Raw genomic sequence first — 16,505 nt, forward strand, 5'->3', positions numbered from 1 at the left:
AATAATAATAACTTATTCTTTCAATTTTAGAAACTTAAAAATCTCAAATGTGTGCTTGAAATAGAAATTTTGAGGCAAAAATCACCCTAGTTAAAACCACAACCTACAAAATTAAATTAATTAATTAATAAAAAATTACTAAACAAATAAAAATATATATAACTATATATAATCAACCTAATTAAATGTTAATAAAATATTTAAAATATATATACAAATATATATAATTTTCAAATTAAATAAAAATATAAATTTAAAAAAATCATGAAAATATATACTTGAATTACTTATATCTATACATGCAATTTTCTATGTAAAAATAAAATTCAAATTATTTTCTTTACTTTAGAAAAAGTTATTAAATAAATTTTAGCAAAACATATATGTACTTAATCAACCGAAAAAATGTATAATTTTCAGATTAAACAGTAAAATAAATATAAAAATAGTAAACATATTTGTATCATCTTAAAAGTAAATAATGTGGTATCTCAAATCTACATTAAAAAAAAAGCATACTTTAAACATATATTTCTAATAAACCCACAACATGTTTCTAAAATTTAATTCATATAGAGATAATGATAAGAACACTTACATTATTGTGCAGCGGAATGATTGTGTCATTCATTCAGTTTCTCTAACCCTTGTATCCTTTATGTCACGGGATATCACCAAAAAATTGAACCGATTTTCAATTTTCTTCACAGCCTTCTAAAGTATCATTAGAATCACCTAGACTAGAGTGGGCAATTTTCAACACATGAGATAGATACAATAATAAGAAGAGAAGAGAATATTGAGGCTTAGGAAATGACTTATGTTGTAGAGAGAGTCTAAAACCCTAAAGCATCAAAACTAGATCTTTTGATCACATTTTTCAACTCTCGCTTAACAATCCTTTTATGAGCTCAATTAGGTTACTTATTTAATTAAAAAATCAATAAAATAATAGTCAATTATCAACACTAAGTCAAAATTCCCATGGGTCATAGGCCATGAAATTTCATTTTTAATTATAAGCTTGTTGGACTTAAAATCAAGGCTCGTATTATTTTCTATTGATTAGTTAATCAAATAATTATATTTAAATTATTTATCAAATTAATTATTTATAATTTGAACATTGATTTAAACTTATTTATTAATTTAGACATCAATTTGTCTTCAATAATAAATCTTCCCTAAAATCTCTTTTCTTTTCTAAATTATACAACTCTGCAAAACTATCCAAAATTGACATGTTCAACTTTGATAATTAAATCAATTAATTGAGACTATCTAGATAATTTTATCCAAGGTACAGTGGGGACCATGGGCCTATGAAATCAAGCTCCAATAAGTTTTCATAAATTTAACAAATAAATTTACTAACTTATTAATTCCTCGTGACTCCACTAAAGACTCAGAATTGCACTCATAGAATGCTCTATAACAAATATAGATACGTTATTAATTATCCATTGTTATAACCATAATTGTCACTTAATCTTATATAGACGGTCTATAATGAGATGGGACTAAAATATCGTTTTACCCCTCATTGTATTTTATCCTTAAAACACTTAGTTCCTTGTAAATGATATTTCAGTAAACTAATATTAATTACTGAAATGAGATCTCTATCATTTAGCACATTGAATCAAACTAAAAGGAAACTATCGTTTTACTTCTTCATCAGAAGCTATAGATGTTCATATTCATGATTAACATTTCCACTCAATTATACTACCTAGTTCCCAAGATGTAAGTATGGGCTAGTCCGTAGGGTAAGCTGGTAACGAACAAGTCAAAGAACTCAAATAATACAATTAGTTAGAATACTAACCACTCAGAATTGAGATTGAATTGACCTATGGCCAACTATATGATATGACTAGAATAGATAATAACGGTAAGTTAACTTATCTCATCTATTGTCAATATCGATCTAGTCCGATGTAACAAATACATATGTTCTTATCTACTATGTTAATGTTCTGGAAAGAACATAACACTACAATGTGTAAGTAGATCATATCATAGATTGGCAAGTCAGTGTAAATCCTATGCACTGACTAATCTTAGGACTAACTTATTTTTGAACATATAATCATATTAATCCACTGTGATTACTTCACTATAAATATGTGTAGCTATATGATCAGGATTTAATAGAAGTTTATATTAAACAAATAATCATGAAAATAAAACATGTGAACAAAGTGATTGACCAAGTCAAAAAATGATTTCTATTCTTTTATTGATAATAAAATAAGATTACAAAGAAATTGAGTTTTAATTAGGGCATAAAACTCCAACACATATTCATATTGTGTATAAGTCTTAGAAGTTCTCCAAGTTTGAAGATTCAAGTTGTTCAATACAAATGTCGTATCTCTCTAATTCTAATATTGTATTTTGTCATTCTATTATGTTTTTCATTATTGGTATGGATGATTAAATGTATCTAAGTTCATCTTATCATCAATTAATCATTTAGTTTCTTATATTCAAGATTAACATTCATATCATGAACATGTTTATTTTATTATCAAGAATTGCACTCATACTTTAAATTTGAATCTTGATTAACATCTAAAGTTTTGAATATTACATTATTATCATTATTCATTGTTGATTTGCAAAAAAAATAAAAAACATCTATTCCCAACAATATATATATTATTCAAATGTTCCAATAATGATTAAAGTGCGTGTATATATCTCTGTTGGCCATGGCAATGAGGAGAGAGGGAAATCGGTGTCGTTCTGAAGTTACAGGGAGAGGAAAAGTTATTAGGGTCTTTTAGAAAGAATAGAGAAGTTATACGATATGGAAAAAGTAGTTTATATATGAAATGAAAATCTCCATATTGAAAATGGAATAGTTTTCTGTTTCCATAATTTTTTATAAATGTTAAAATGTCATGCTTAAGAAAAAACCATATAAATATATACATATAAATAAAAAGGTCATACGGTTTTTAAGCTTTAAAAGCTATTTTAAAAGCTAACCAACCAGAGCATAAGTGCAAGGTAAATTTACATCTTTTATATAAAAAATGTGTAGATAACAAAAATTATTAGTTTTAACGGTTTTTGTTAACTTTAACATAATATTTTAAATATTTAATAGAATATATATTTAAAACTAATTAAAAATAGATATTTATTAGTTATATTAATATAAATTCAAATATAATAAAAATCTCATTATTAAAATAATATTTAATAAAAGATTACACATTTAATAATTATATTAATATAAATTCAAATTCAAATGTTATAAAATATCATTATAATAATAATATATAAAACAATACTAGATATTTGAAAATTGTATTAATATAAATTCAAATGTTATAAAATATTATTATGATAATAATATACAATTCTAATTTTTTACTAATTATATTAATATAAATTCAAATATTATAAAATATTATTACTATAATAATATTTAATACAAGACTAGATATTTAATACATTATTACTATAATAATATTTGATACAAAACTAGATATTTAATACTTATACTAATATAAATTTAAATATTATAAAATACCATTATAACAATAATATATAATACATAATACATAATCTTAATTTTTATTAAAAAATTATCATTATATTTAAAAAGGTTATCATATTATATATATATATTTTAAAAAAATCATAAACAATGTTTTGGTTTAATTTTTCTTTTAATATGTTTATGTCATTCTTTTATATATAATATTATTTATTTATTTGAAATCTATATGACAATGATACACATTTAATAAAATAATTAATAAATTCTATAAATAAAACTAAGCAAATGTATATTGCACGTTGTTTGTATCTAGTATAAATATATACATGTAATGTAAATTAATTCTAAAAATACCTTAAAATAATGTATTTACGCATATATTGTGCCACATCATCACTAGTATACCAGAATTTGAAAAAGTAGGAAAATCTTGCTTCGCGAAATTTTCTATTTTCTAGGTTGTAAAAAGTTACATTTTGTTTACTTACGATATTAATAGGATACTGATTGGTTGTTTTTTATAAAAAAAAAAAAAAACTTTATTTTTAGATCATATTATTTTGGATACATTTTGGTTACCTCCAAAACTTATTTGAAAACATCTTAATATACTAATTAGTTATTTTTATGTTATATTATTGTATCTTATTATTTAAGATACATTTTGGTAACCTTCAAACTTATTTCAGAGACTAATTATAGTGGCCAAAAATCGCATTAGGCTGAGAGGACACAATTGGACATTACAGTCCATCAAACGCTAATAAGTCAAGTCAATAAAAAAGTTATCTTGGGCAACTAGGCCCATTCTTAGTCCCAAGTAAAATGCAACTCACTCACCAAGAGTACATGTGTGCTTTGACCACGCCTTAAGCCCAAAAATTAAATTTAAACATACCCTCGAAACATGTCAAAAACGTGGGAAAAAGGCTATAAGCTAGAGCAGTCACCAACTAGCCCAAGAGAATCGATCTTCCTCCTAAAAAGGAGGAAACCAAATTCTCACGTCCATTCTTTAGGAGCTGGGCAACAAACCACTAAGGTCCCTATAAATACAAGGGTCTAAGCCTCCTCAGGGGATGACAATTTCACTCACTGAACTCTTACTCAAGCACTCGATCAATAGCTCTCAAATGTTCCATAACACTAACGGATTGATCGCTTAGATCAGCCCCTCGCCACCATGCTACGAAAACTTTATATTCTTTACATTTATTTTCTACTTGAATTGCTTACTCACTTGACCGTCAGAGTCCATTTGGTTGGCACCACCCCGATGTCCTAATGCTTTTACGGTTTTTCTTCCTTTGTTCTATAGGTTGTCGGTGTTCACAATCAATCTACTCCGATCATTGTAGATTTCAGCCTCTACACTAATAAGTTTCCATATAGTATAACAATTTACCATATAGCTTATTAATAAATATTACTTTAGGAGTACAAGGTAAATTTTAATAGACTTTTTTAGTCACTCATGTAATTTACATATCGCCTTATAAGTTTAAGCTTAAACTTTATGTTGTTTAAGATATAATCTGGTTTCCTCATAAGTTTTTTTAGAAACCTATGGAAGTTGCTCTATATAATAGGGTTATTTAGAATATCATTTGGTAACTTTTAATTATGAAATAACAAAATACTTTTTAATAACTCATGAAGTTCGTTGGTATATTGAATTTTGTTTAAGTTGAAAGTTTGGTTACATTTTGGTTAACCAAATATAAAAAGAAACTAAAATGTTATGTTTTATTCCGGTTATCCTCTTCAGTGATGGAGAGAAAATATATGATTCCCACAAATCAAAATTACATCCTTGAATAATAGATCACGATGGTATCACTCTTAAGCCCAAATGACTTGTGGTGTAGTCGGAATTTTTTTACAAAATTGTGGAGAAGAGAGAGAGAGAGAGAGAGTTGTACAATGATATACTAAAAAAACTCTAAAAAAGTAGAAAAAAAGGTTAAATTGTAATTAAGATGAATGAAGGTATTTTTGGAAATAAGAAGCTAAAAGGGGTACCAAATGTAAATTTCCCTAAATACAATCTTAGTTTGTTTGTTTTTTTAAAACAATTGAATAGATTTTTAGATTTAATATTTGATAATTTATTAGTTACCGTTTTGAAATAATATAATTGCCCAAAACTCCCTCCCCGGCGATTTTATTCATTCATTCCTAACCACTAGTTTCCATGGCTGACGAGCCGACACACACTCTCCTCTTCTAATACCACAAACTTAGCATTACTTCGTTAGTCCTACAGCTAACACTGCCATGGCTGCAGCTTCTTTCTCCTCAGTCCCCATGAACCCACCTCTCTCACTTAACCGTTCCAAACTCAAACCAATTTTCAAGAACCATTACTATTGTTTTCGTATATCCCGACCCTTTCAATCAATCATCAAAGCACAATCCCAAACTCAAAAGGAGGATGTCGTCATAGTCGGCGCCGGAATCGCTGGCCTCGCCACTGCAGTCTCCCTCCACAGGTTCCATATGTTTGAATTAGGCCACGTTTGTTTAGAGCATAAAAATACTCTTGTGAATTGTTATGGAATGAAATTGTAATCCTTTTGGTTATGAATAGAGTTATATCTATCTATGTTTGAAACTGTTAGGCTAGGCGTTCGATCATTGGTGCTTGAGCAAGCAGAGTCACTACGTACTGGTGGAACTTCACTAACCCTTTTCAAGAATGGGTGGAGGGTATTGGATGCAATTGGAGTTGGGAATGATCTCAGAAGCCAATTTCTTGAAATTCAAGGGTACATCACATTAGATACCTCTCTTTTTTCCATTGATATGTAGAATATGGGCACAGTTCAACTCTGTGTGTGTGTGTTTTTCTTTACCTGAACTTGTACATGGTATCAGCTGTGCAGGATGGTGGTGAAGTCAGAAGATGGGATGGAGTTGCGCTCCTTCAAGTTCAAGGATGAAGATGAAAGGTACTATATAGTATATACATGAACAAGATATATAGTACATTACACCTATGTTTTGTCAAACAAGTTTGTAGAAACACTTTTCTTTCTCTTATCATTCTCTGGTGTAACATAAATGGGATAGCCAAGAAGTTCGAGCTGTTGAGAGGAGAGTACTATTGGAGACTCTGGCCGATCAGCTACCGCCGGACGCTCTTCGTTTTTCTTCCAAATTGTCAAAGATTAGTAAAAGTGAAAGTGGAGAAACTATGTTGGAACTGGTCGATGGAAGTCGATTTTCTTCAAAGGTTAGACTTAAGTTATATCTACCTATTTGAGGAATAGGCATTCCAACCTTAGGGTGGCCCAAGTTCTTTTATATGTGAGCATATAACCATTTGGTCAACTAGAATGTCGGCAGTAAATCAGATTTCTTAACTATAATCTAATACCATTTTGACTAAACATGTACTTCTGTGGATATTAACAGATTGTAATTGGTTGTGATGGGATTAGATCTCCAATAGCCAAGTGGATGGGATTTTCTGATCCAAAGTATGTTGGGCATTGTGCTTTCCGGGGGCTTGGATATTATCCTAATGGACAGCCATTTGAACCTAAAGTAAGCTACATTTATGGAAGAGGGCTACGAGCAGGATGTGTACCTGTTTCTCCAACTAAAGTATACTGGTTTGTCTGCTTCAACCGCCCATCTCCAGGTCTAGCACATCTAAGTTTACATTTTAAAACTTGGGAAGCGAACAACTGAAGTTCTTGGCAAAAGAATCATCTTCAAATTTTCATGTTGTTCTAACATATTGGACTTCTTATTGCAGGTCCTAAAATCACTGACCCGGGTGAACTTAAGAAGCAAGCTAAAGAGCTAGTCAGAAACTGGCCTACCGATCTTCTCAACATCATAGACCAAACCCCAGATGACACAATTATCAGAACACCCCTCGTCGACCGGTGGCTGTGGCCTGCCATCAGCCCACCGGCTTCTTCCGGAGGAGTCGTGCTGGTGGGTGATGCGTGGCATCCAATGACTCCCAATCTAGGACAAGGAGCTTGTTGTGCTCTGGAAGACGCAGTTGTTCTGTCCAGAAAGCTTGCAAATGCTGTCAAATCCGGATCAACACAATCAGTGGAAAATGCTCTGAGTTCATATGGGAGTGAAAGATGGTCCCGTGTGTTCCCTCTAACCATACGTGCCAATCTCGTTGGGTTGGCTCTGCAGTGGGACAATCCAATTGTTTGTTCTGTTCGGAACAATTTTATCATACCTAAGCTGGTTAGACTTGGACCATTGCTGGAGCATACCAATTTTGATTGTCAACCCCTTTAGAGATCAAAGAGTTTTGACTTCAAATCATGAATACAAGGGTGTGGAAATTCTTACTATTAATTCTATTGTAAAAATTCCCCTTTATTTGCTCAAAGATAATAGAATATATATATATATATATTATTGTACTGTATAGACCGATGTAGTAAATGCATTTTCCTGTGCAGAATCTCCAAAAGGCCAAGATTTATTACACACTGCTCAATGGGAATTGCATTTAAAGCCCAAATTCTCCACCAGCTTAGATGAATCACTTTTCACCCATCAAGCATAAATTTATTGGCATTGTGATCATACCAACAAAAACATCACCTGCTAATACAAAATTGCAATACCAATAAAATGAACTTAATAAAAATTAAAAGTGATCATTATTTTCGGCAAAATTTCTCTAAATTTCTCTAAACGTAATCAGACAGGCACACAGACACACCCCTTCTCAGTAAAAAAATAAAAAATAAAAAAAAATAATAATTGAAAACAAAAAAATCAAAGATTTGTATAACAAGTCAAAACAGGTCCTATCGTCTCGTCCACATATATTAGTCTTAGAGAGAAAATCTTGGTTCGTGGTGCACCAGTTGTTCCACACTTAAGCTCTTTAACTCCATGTAAGGAAGAGGAAAGCTGCTAATCTGTGTACAGCTGCTACCGACATTGACAGCAATTATCATAACTGGGGTTCTGGCAAAACAACAGATAGCATATCTTAATGAGAAAAGAATCAGAACAATTATGTTTCCAGAACCCTTATTAACAGTAGAACAATGTATAAGAATAAAATTTAATTAAACCCCCACTTTCTTTCCCCTCTCTTGCTTTGATAAGGAAAACTTAAAAAACAAAGTTCATAGTAGTAAGGTTAAAAATCATGCCAATTACTCTTTTACAAATAAAACTATACATATATATATATATATATTATATATAAGCAGTCCCATAATTGTATTAGAAAGCTTGTAACAAGGTTGAAACAAATCAATAAAGCAATGAAGACAAAAATCTCATATTGAAAACTAAGAGTGCCCTCTTAGTCAAGCCTTTTTTATTTGTTATTAAGGACATGATGCCCCACTCCTTCCCACAACAGGGCTATGGCCATTATGGAGCTTCATGGCATCTAAAGAATCTAATTTTGGCATTTCAAATTTTCAAGTAATGATTCTTTTCACTACAAAACAATAAATAAATATTTTCAGCTGTAATTCAAACACCCAAATAATGAATTTTAGGAAGAAAATAAAAACCTGGGTGGGAAAAGAACCAGAGGACGATGGCGGAGAGAATAAGGAGTAGAGGTATAAGGTGGATGGCGTTGTGGGCGGATCTGACACGAGACTGCTCTCTCATGGCGGCGTGTGAGAGGGGATCGTACGTGGGCAGGCACTGCTCCTGCTCCGGCTCCGGCTCATCAAAGCTGGTGTCCCCATAAGTATAAGAGGTAGACAAATTGTCCGAAGAGGATAGTCTACAAGCCCTCGAAGAAGATCTCTTCATCGTATTATTGCCTCCCTCTTCTTGCTTACTCCGTCCACCCCACACTTTCTTCCTTATTTCGTTTTCTGTTGACACTTCAAACCCAAAAACAAAAACAAAATGAAAATACCAAAGTGGACATCTTATGAAATTTTATATGAAATAATAAAACATAAAAGTTTGACATCAAATCAAGAGCTTTTGGCATTGTTGGAACTATTCGAGTAAATGAGATGTTCTCTCAAAATATAAATATTTGGTGCACGTATCATTACTCATTTTTTATTCCTTATTTTTTATAATTTTAATTTTAGAAATTAAAGACGTAAATCTCCTATAGTGGTTAAATTTGATGTCATTTAAATAAATAATGTGCTGGAAAGCACGATGATGATTTTGTGATTATAAAAAGTCTTTTGAAAAATATTGATAAAAAGACGATTATGGTGATATGAATTTTTTTTAATCATTATTACTCGTTTAAATAATTGTGCTGTATAAATTATTAAAAACGCTTTTAAAATTATAGATGATCAGTAACACAGTTAGTAACAATGAGAGATATGTCAACATAAAATTAAAAATAATTCGACTTACATAGATGTTGTTTGGTAACATTTAAAAAAATAGTTCTTTATTTAATTATTGTTAGTTCTCACATTATAAGAACAATAATTTTAACAAATAAATAATTCACAAAATATAAAAATTATACCTACCGTTAATAAAATGCATAATAATCTTCTTTTAAGAACAAGGGTATACCAGACGATATTCCTTATATGTTGCGTTCTCTTAATCTCTCTTGGTCAAACCTTCACTTAAACTTAAGAGAATATATCACTTATATAGATGTAGGAATTTGAGTTAACCCATTAAACATTAGGAGGCTCGATTTATCTTTGAGTTGTTTGGTAACACTTAAAAATTAATTTTTTATTTGATTAATTAAAAATTTAAAAATTAAACATAATATAGTGTTTGGTATCTCTATTTTTATTTATTATTTTTAAAAAATTTAATTAAAATTTATTAAATTTTGAAAATAAAATTTTTTCATTTTCAAAATTTTTTTAAACCATTTTTTTACTTTTCATTTTTTTTTCTTTTCTTCGTCAAATAAACACCTCATGTTATATTATTAAACAAAAAATTAAAATAAAGTTATCAAATGTATTTATTATTTTTTATTTTTAAAAACAAATAACAAAAATAATTATCAAATATATTTTTATTTTTTTAAAATAAAGAAACAAAAATAAAAATAATATTTCCATTTTTATATTTAAAAAATTCAAAAACAAAAATTTTACCAAAACAATCCTTATTTTAAATAAATAAGATGTAATCTTTAAATATTCCTAATATAGTTAGAAAATTCAAAAGATATTTAAAAAAATATTTATTATGATTTGAAATCTGTCATAATATTAATTTAAATTATACACAAACCAAAAAAATATTCTAATAAATATTTATTCTACAATTTCTTTTTTTTGCTTGAAATATTTTATTTACAATTGATTATTACAAAGAGTAACTCTCTTTGTCTTACACGCCTAACTGTGGTGGTGAGCTTTATTCCTGCTTTTTTGTTAATTTTAATTTATAGCTATATTATGTCTTCAAAAGTAATATTTTGAGATTCAACTAATAAAATTTTGAAAGATGCAGACTCAATTAATAAATATATATATTTTATATATATAAAAAGTGTGTAGAGAGCAGAATTTTTTTTTATTTTTACGGTTTTTTCTATTAACTTTAATAAAATATTTCAAATATTTAATAGAATATACTTTTAAAATTAATTAAATATAAATATTAATATAAATTAATATTATAAAATATCATTACATATTTATTAATTATATTAATATGAATTTAAATATTATAAAATATCATTATTATAATAATACATACTATGATATTTAATAAATATATCAATATAAATTCAAATTTAATAAAATATTATTATAATAATATTTAATACAAAACTAGATATTTAATAATTATATTAATATAAATTCATATGTTATAAAAAATTATTATTACAATAATATATAATACATAATAAATACATTGTATATAAGTGTCGTGTGTGTACAAATAGTATGACTGTAACTAAATAAGAAACTATAATAGCATTTATCTTCCATAAAAAATAAAGAAGTTTTTTCTCCAATCACTGAGGTGTGATTTGAATAATACCATAAATGTTTTGTACCTTAAATATGGTAGTCTGTGATCTAAAAGGTTATCGTAATATATATTTTTTTTAAATCCATAAACAATGTTTTGATTTAATATTTCTTTTAATATGTTTATGTCATTCATTTATACATAATATTGTTTATTTATTTAAAATTTATATGATAAACATACAAACTTAATAAAAATAATTAATAAATTTTTTAAATAAAACTAAACAAACAACTTTCTACATTATTTGCACCTAGTATATATATAATTATTGAGACTTGCGTATTATAGCCAAATAATAATAATAATAACCCTTCAAATAATTGAACCATGATGGTAGAACTATAAGGGGAGACCCAAGGGAGAGCAATCCATTTCAAATATGATTTTTGTTGACTGTCTTTTTCGCTATCAATCTAAATATGATGGTACAAGCTCACGCGGTTATCCACACCTCAGAGGTCGACTTGGAATGTGGTCTCAATGGGAGACACTCTCGCATGAGAGAGGGCCTCGGGACACAACCTCACTTGGAAGCACTCTCGTCTCGGCTGAATTTGAAATACATCAACGAACTCACATCCCGAAGATTCTATGGTCTATCGATAATTACTTTCAATTGTCACATATCAGATGGTCAAAACACGGACAACAATCATAAATTATAAATTGACAATAAATTATACTTTATACCAAAATTAACATAATTTGTGTAAAATTTTGCTAATACATAGTATTTCTACAAAAATTTTACACAACATTGGAGATGCTCTATGTTGTTGTATGTAAATGAGTTAAAAATTCTATTATAAAAATTTCGTTGATTAATTATAATATTTTTCATTAATTATATGTACCAAAGTACTCATGTATTTACACATAACTCAATACTATTCTCGACCAATTTTGCACAAAAATTTCCAACTCGCATGATTAAGAATTAACAGCGACCCTTTTTCAAAAAATTAAAATATAACAGTGACCCTTGTTCGTCATTACCGTCAATTATACTACCATTACCAATTATTAGTATTTTTTTATTAAACACGTGATATCTATATTAAACACGTGATTTATTTTTATTAAATTAACCTTTTTTACTATATAAGCCATCGAGTTTGACACCCCCAGTCGGCAGAGAGGGTGAGATCACGCGCTAGCATCGAAGCAAGTGGCGGAATTTTTACGTGAGTTAAAACGCAAAACATTTCTTTCTTGTGGTTACACTGCTTCTTGTTGTTTACGCAATCGCTCCTCCGATCCACGAATTGTTAAGTGTTCCTCACGCGCTCTTTAAGATTTCGCCTGCACGTATCCTTTACCATCCAATTTTTAATTCGAAATATCATGTTCGGAAGGACACGTACACCAGATAGATGAAGCAGCTACGAAACAACTGCACCTTTTCATTTGTCAAATGAACCAAACTCAACGGTTCATGATAGAATATCAATTAATTTTACTTGAAATGACTGAAATGCCCTCCATTTCAATTAACATTTGGGAATATAAATTTTTTTTTTTAAAATAACATATAAAATATATCATTTTAGTCCTTCAGTTTATACAAAGTACCAGGTATTTCTTCCAATTTTTATAAATAGGACAATAGTAACTATAAAAATAGTTTTCAAAATATATTTTTAGTCAAAATTATTTTTCTAAAGGCTCTTTTGTCCTTACTTATATATTTTGTTTATAATTAAAATGATTTTTAATTCTTTTAAGTGAAGTTTGTTAGAATATTATTTATTTGGTATATAAAATCAACTAATTGATTTAATATATTAAAGTCAATATTTAATTTATTGACAAAATATTCTAATTAATGGTCAACATTGTTTGTTACCTGTTTTGTTGTTACCCGATTTTTCATATCCCAACTGATTGAGGAAATATCTCAATCTGTGGCAGAGACTCTGATGGTAAGTCTCACTCTATAAATATAGAGTACCGGTCCCCAAGCTCGCTACTCATTCTGACTTTCAGTAACTCCATCTAAAAGAGTTAGTGAGAGCTTGGAAGCTCGTGTACTCGTTCTAATTTCTGTTATTTTCTTTTGTAGATCTAAAGCTAGATCGAGGTTATCAATAGCAATGGCTGGAGGTATACAATATTCGATTCTTTTTTGCATATGTTCATTCATATATTAATTCCGCCTACATGTATATAGAATTGTTCATATGTCTACTTTCATATTAATTCTAACATTTGGTATCAGTCGCTAGGTTAATCTCTGCCTTGTTATTTTTGTATGCATATATACACATATATTTTTTTTTCATGATTTATAGATGTGCCTATGTCTTCATCTATTCACATATATTATATATTCGTGTATATAGTTTCATATATTGTTGAAAATTGGAATTGTTAATTCAAATTTGTTTCTCAATTTAGTTGCATTAGAAATCTTTGGTAAGTGTTTCTAATAATTTGTTATTTGAGAAACTAGTTTAAAAACAAAACAATGACCATATACATACACGTTCATGGCCTTAAGTTGAAATTTTTTATTTATTTATTTATTTTTAATTCAAATATGTATTTTCGATCTATTTGAGTATTAGGACATCTTAAGATTATTATTATTTTTTTTTTTTTAAAAATGAAGAAAATTAATTTTTTGATTTATTTTGGAATTTTGTTATTTTATTCATTTTAATGCTTATTTGGACAATAAATTTTATTTTGCCAATTTAATTAAAACATATAATTTTGGTAAATTATATATTTGGAAATTAATTAAAATGTGCAATTACTTGATTTTGGTGTATGGTATATTTCTTTTATTCATGAAATATTAAATAATTGTGCTATTTTAAGAATGTAATTAATTTTTACAATTAAGTTTGTGCAATTGTTTTATTAATTCACCGGATTAATAAATGATTTTATTGTTTTATTTAGCATGAATTTCTCTGCCATTAAGTATATATATATATGGAATTATTGTATTTTCGTACATATAATTAATTATACTAATTTGTATGATTATTTTGTTCTTATTCATGCAAAATTTATTTTTAGTATAATTATCTTTAATTTTATATGTATGCCTTTATAATTTTAAATACATTATGTATATATTCCATTATTGTGCTAGATATATTTAGATTATATTCAAAACATTAAGATAGGTTGAATAATATTTAGCACATTAATCTCCATAATTTATTCATAAAATATTCATAAAACATTTAGGGTGAATAAAATTATGAATAATTCATAAACAATTTTGTGGTTGACATAAGAACGCATGAAACTGAGACAAATGCTCAATCTAGAACGGTTTTTAATGATCTTCGGACGACCACACTAGGAGCACTACTCTCTGTGATTGCCTATTATGTTATAACGAAATTGTTCTTAGGTCTTCCTAGAGCCTAAAACATAATGTCTAGTGAACCATATAATTTTACATAATTAGGGAGTAGCCACAGCATCTTTAATTATATAAAATTATATATTAATTTGAAAGGATCACATAATGGAAAAAATTGTGATTAATTATATAAATATAACAATTTTACCCCACAGGGATTTTATTATATTTATATAATTAATTAGGATAATATATTAAATTAATTTTCTTAATTTACCCACAGGAGTTATGATAATTAATTTAATAGTTTTATCATAAAGTTTAATAAAGATAGAAGTTTCAAACCTTACTTTATCCCAAATAATTCGTTTGAATAATCTATCATCCTTTACATCCAATTTTATTAAATTAAAAATTTAGCCCACAGGCAATTTTTGTTTAATAAAATTTCAATCTTCAGCATGTTATACATTGGTAAAACATGACTTCATTAAGCCTCAATCTTCTAAATCTAAGTTTGTAATCCTATTCATGCAGCTTCTTCATCATCCTCTAGTTTTGCTGAAATCCTTACCGAAATTCCTGAGCTTAGGGGTGATAATTTCAAAATCTGGAAGGAACGAGTTCTTCTTCATTTAGGCTGCGCCGACATGGACTACGCAATAAGGAAGGACGAACCTGCTGCAATCACTGTGACTAGCACTGCTGCTCAGATCGCACTATATGAGAAATGGGAGCGGTCCAATCGCCTCAGCATCATGTTCATCATGTCCAAGATCCCTCTGGGAATGCGTGGATCGGTGGAGCAACCTGAGAAAGTCAAAGACTTGATCAAACTGATCGATGAGCAGTTCGACACTTCGGACAAACCACTTTACAACAACCTCATCCACCAGTTCTCATCCACAAAACTCACTGGTGTCAAAGGAGTTAGAGAACATATTTCAAAGATGAGGGACATTTCTGCTCAACTGAAGAAACTCGATGTAGTCATTCCCGAAACCTTCCTGGTCCACTACATCCTTAACCATCTTCCACCTCAATATGGGCCTTTCAAAATTTCCTACAACACACATAAGGACAAATGGAGTATCAATGAACTGATAACCATGTGTGCTCAAGAAGAAGCAAGGCTCCTGCAGGAACAAGGTGAAAGTGCTCACATGGCCACCCAAGGCAAGAAACGCAAACCATCCAAGAAGGACAAGGGGAAAAATAAAGTGCCTCCCCAAGGTGATATAAAGAAGGATTCCATCAAATGTTTCTTCTGCAAAAAGAAGGGACATGCGAAAAAGGAATGCGCCAAGTTCAAGAAATGGATGGACGACAATGGTAATCCAATTTCATTCGTATGTTATGAATCTAATATGGCTAATGTTAATATTAACACATGGTGGATTGATTCTGGATCGACAATTCACATTTCAAATTCCTTGCAGGGTTTACAAAACCTAAGGAAGCCAGTGGGAAGTGAGCAAAGCATCTTATCTGGAAACAAGATGGGCTCACATGTGGAGGCTATAGGAACGTGCCATTTAGTTTTAAGTAGCGGTTTTGTTTTAAAGTTAGAAAAGACATTTTATGTACCAAGTTTCTCTAGAAACTTGATTTCCGTTTCAAGACTTGTACCTTTTGGTTTTTCCTTTACATTTTCAGACAAATCTTTTAATTTATATAATAAATCTGAATGTGTTGGAAATGGTATTTTGTCTG

General features: G+C 29.0%; 1 protein-coding gene and 1 long non-coding RNA gene across 3 annotated transcripts; one reads left to right on the plus strand and one right to left on the minus strand.

The window, feature by feature from the left end:
- The first annotated feature begins 5,706 nt into the window (after positions 1 to 5,706).
- Positions 5,707 to 7,984, plus strand: LOC133778087 (monooxygenase 2). Of its 2 annotated transcripts, XM_062217910.1 has the most exons (6): positions 5,707 to 6,009; positions 6,139 to 6,285; positions 6,403 to 6,468; positions 6,590 to 6,752; positions 6,935 to 7,163; positions 7,281 to 7,984. In XM_062217910.1, the coding sequence occupies exons 1-6, from the start codon at positions 5,795 to 5,797 to the stop codon at positions 7,787 to 7,789; spliced, it is 1,329 nt and encodes a 442-aa protein (XP_062073894.1). In that variant the 5' UTR covers positions 5,707 to 5,794; the 3' UTR covers positions 7,790 to 7,984. The 2 variants fall into 2 exon arrangements, with proteins under 2 accessions (XP_062073894.1, XP_062073895.1); XM_062217911.1 differs by lacking the exon at positions 5,707 to 6,009 and having other exon boundaries at positions 6,145 to 6,285; positions 6,395 to 6,468.
- Positions 7,985 to 8,115: 131 nt separating this feature from the next.
- LOC133778088 (uncharacterized) lies at positions 8,116 to 9,519 on the minus strand. The gene is made up of 2 exons (XR_009868995.1): positions 9,037 to 9,519; positions 8,116 to 8,473 (listed from the first exon to the last, which is right to left on the minus strand). It is a non-coding gene; the product is annotated as an uncharacterized LOC133778088 (long non-coding RNA).
- Positions 9,520 to 16,505: the final 6,986 nt, after the last annotated feature.

Source organism: Humulus lupulus, chromosome 5, assembly GCF_963169125.1.
Source record: "Humulus lupulus chromosome 5, drHumLupu1.1, whole genome shotgun sequence".
NCBI lineage: Eukaryota > Viridiplantae > Streptophyta > Magnoliopsida > Rosales > Cannabaceae > Humulus > Humulus lupulus.

Coding starts and splice junctions, on each gene's coding strand:
- LOC133778087 (XM_062217910.1), top strand. CDS start 5,795: ATGGCTGCAGCTTCTTTCTCCTCAGTCCCCATGAACCCACCTCTCTCA. Junction 6,286..6,402: donor CAATTTCTTGAAATTCAAGG/GTACATCACATT, acceptor TCAGCTGTGCAG/GATGGTGGTGAAGTCAGAAG. Junction 7,164..7,280: donor CTTCAACCGCCCATCTCCAG/GTCTAGCACATC, acceptor TTCTTATTGCAG/GTCCTAAAATCACTGACCCG.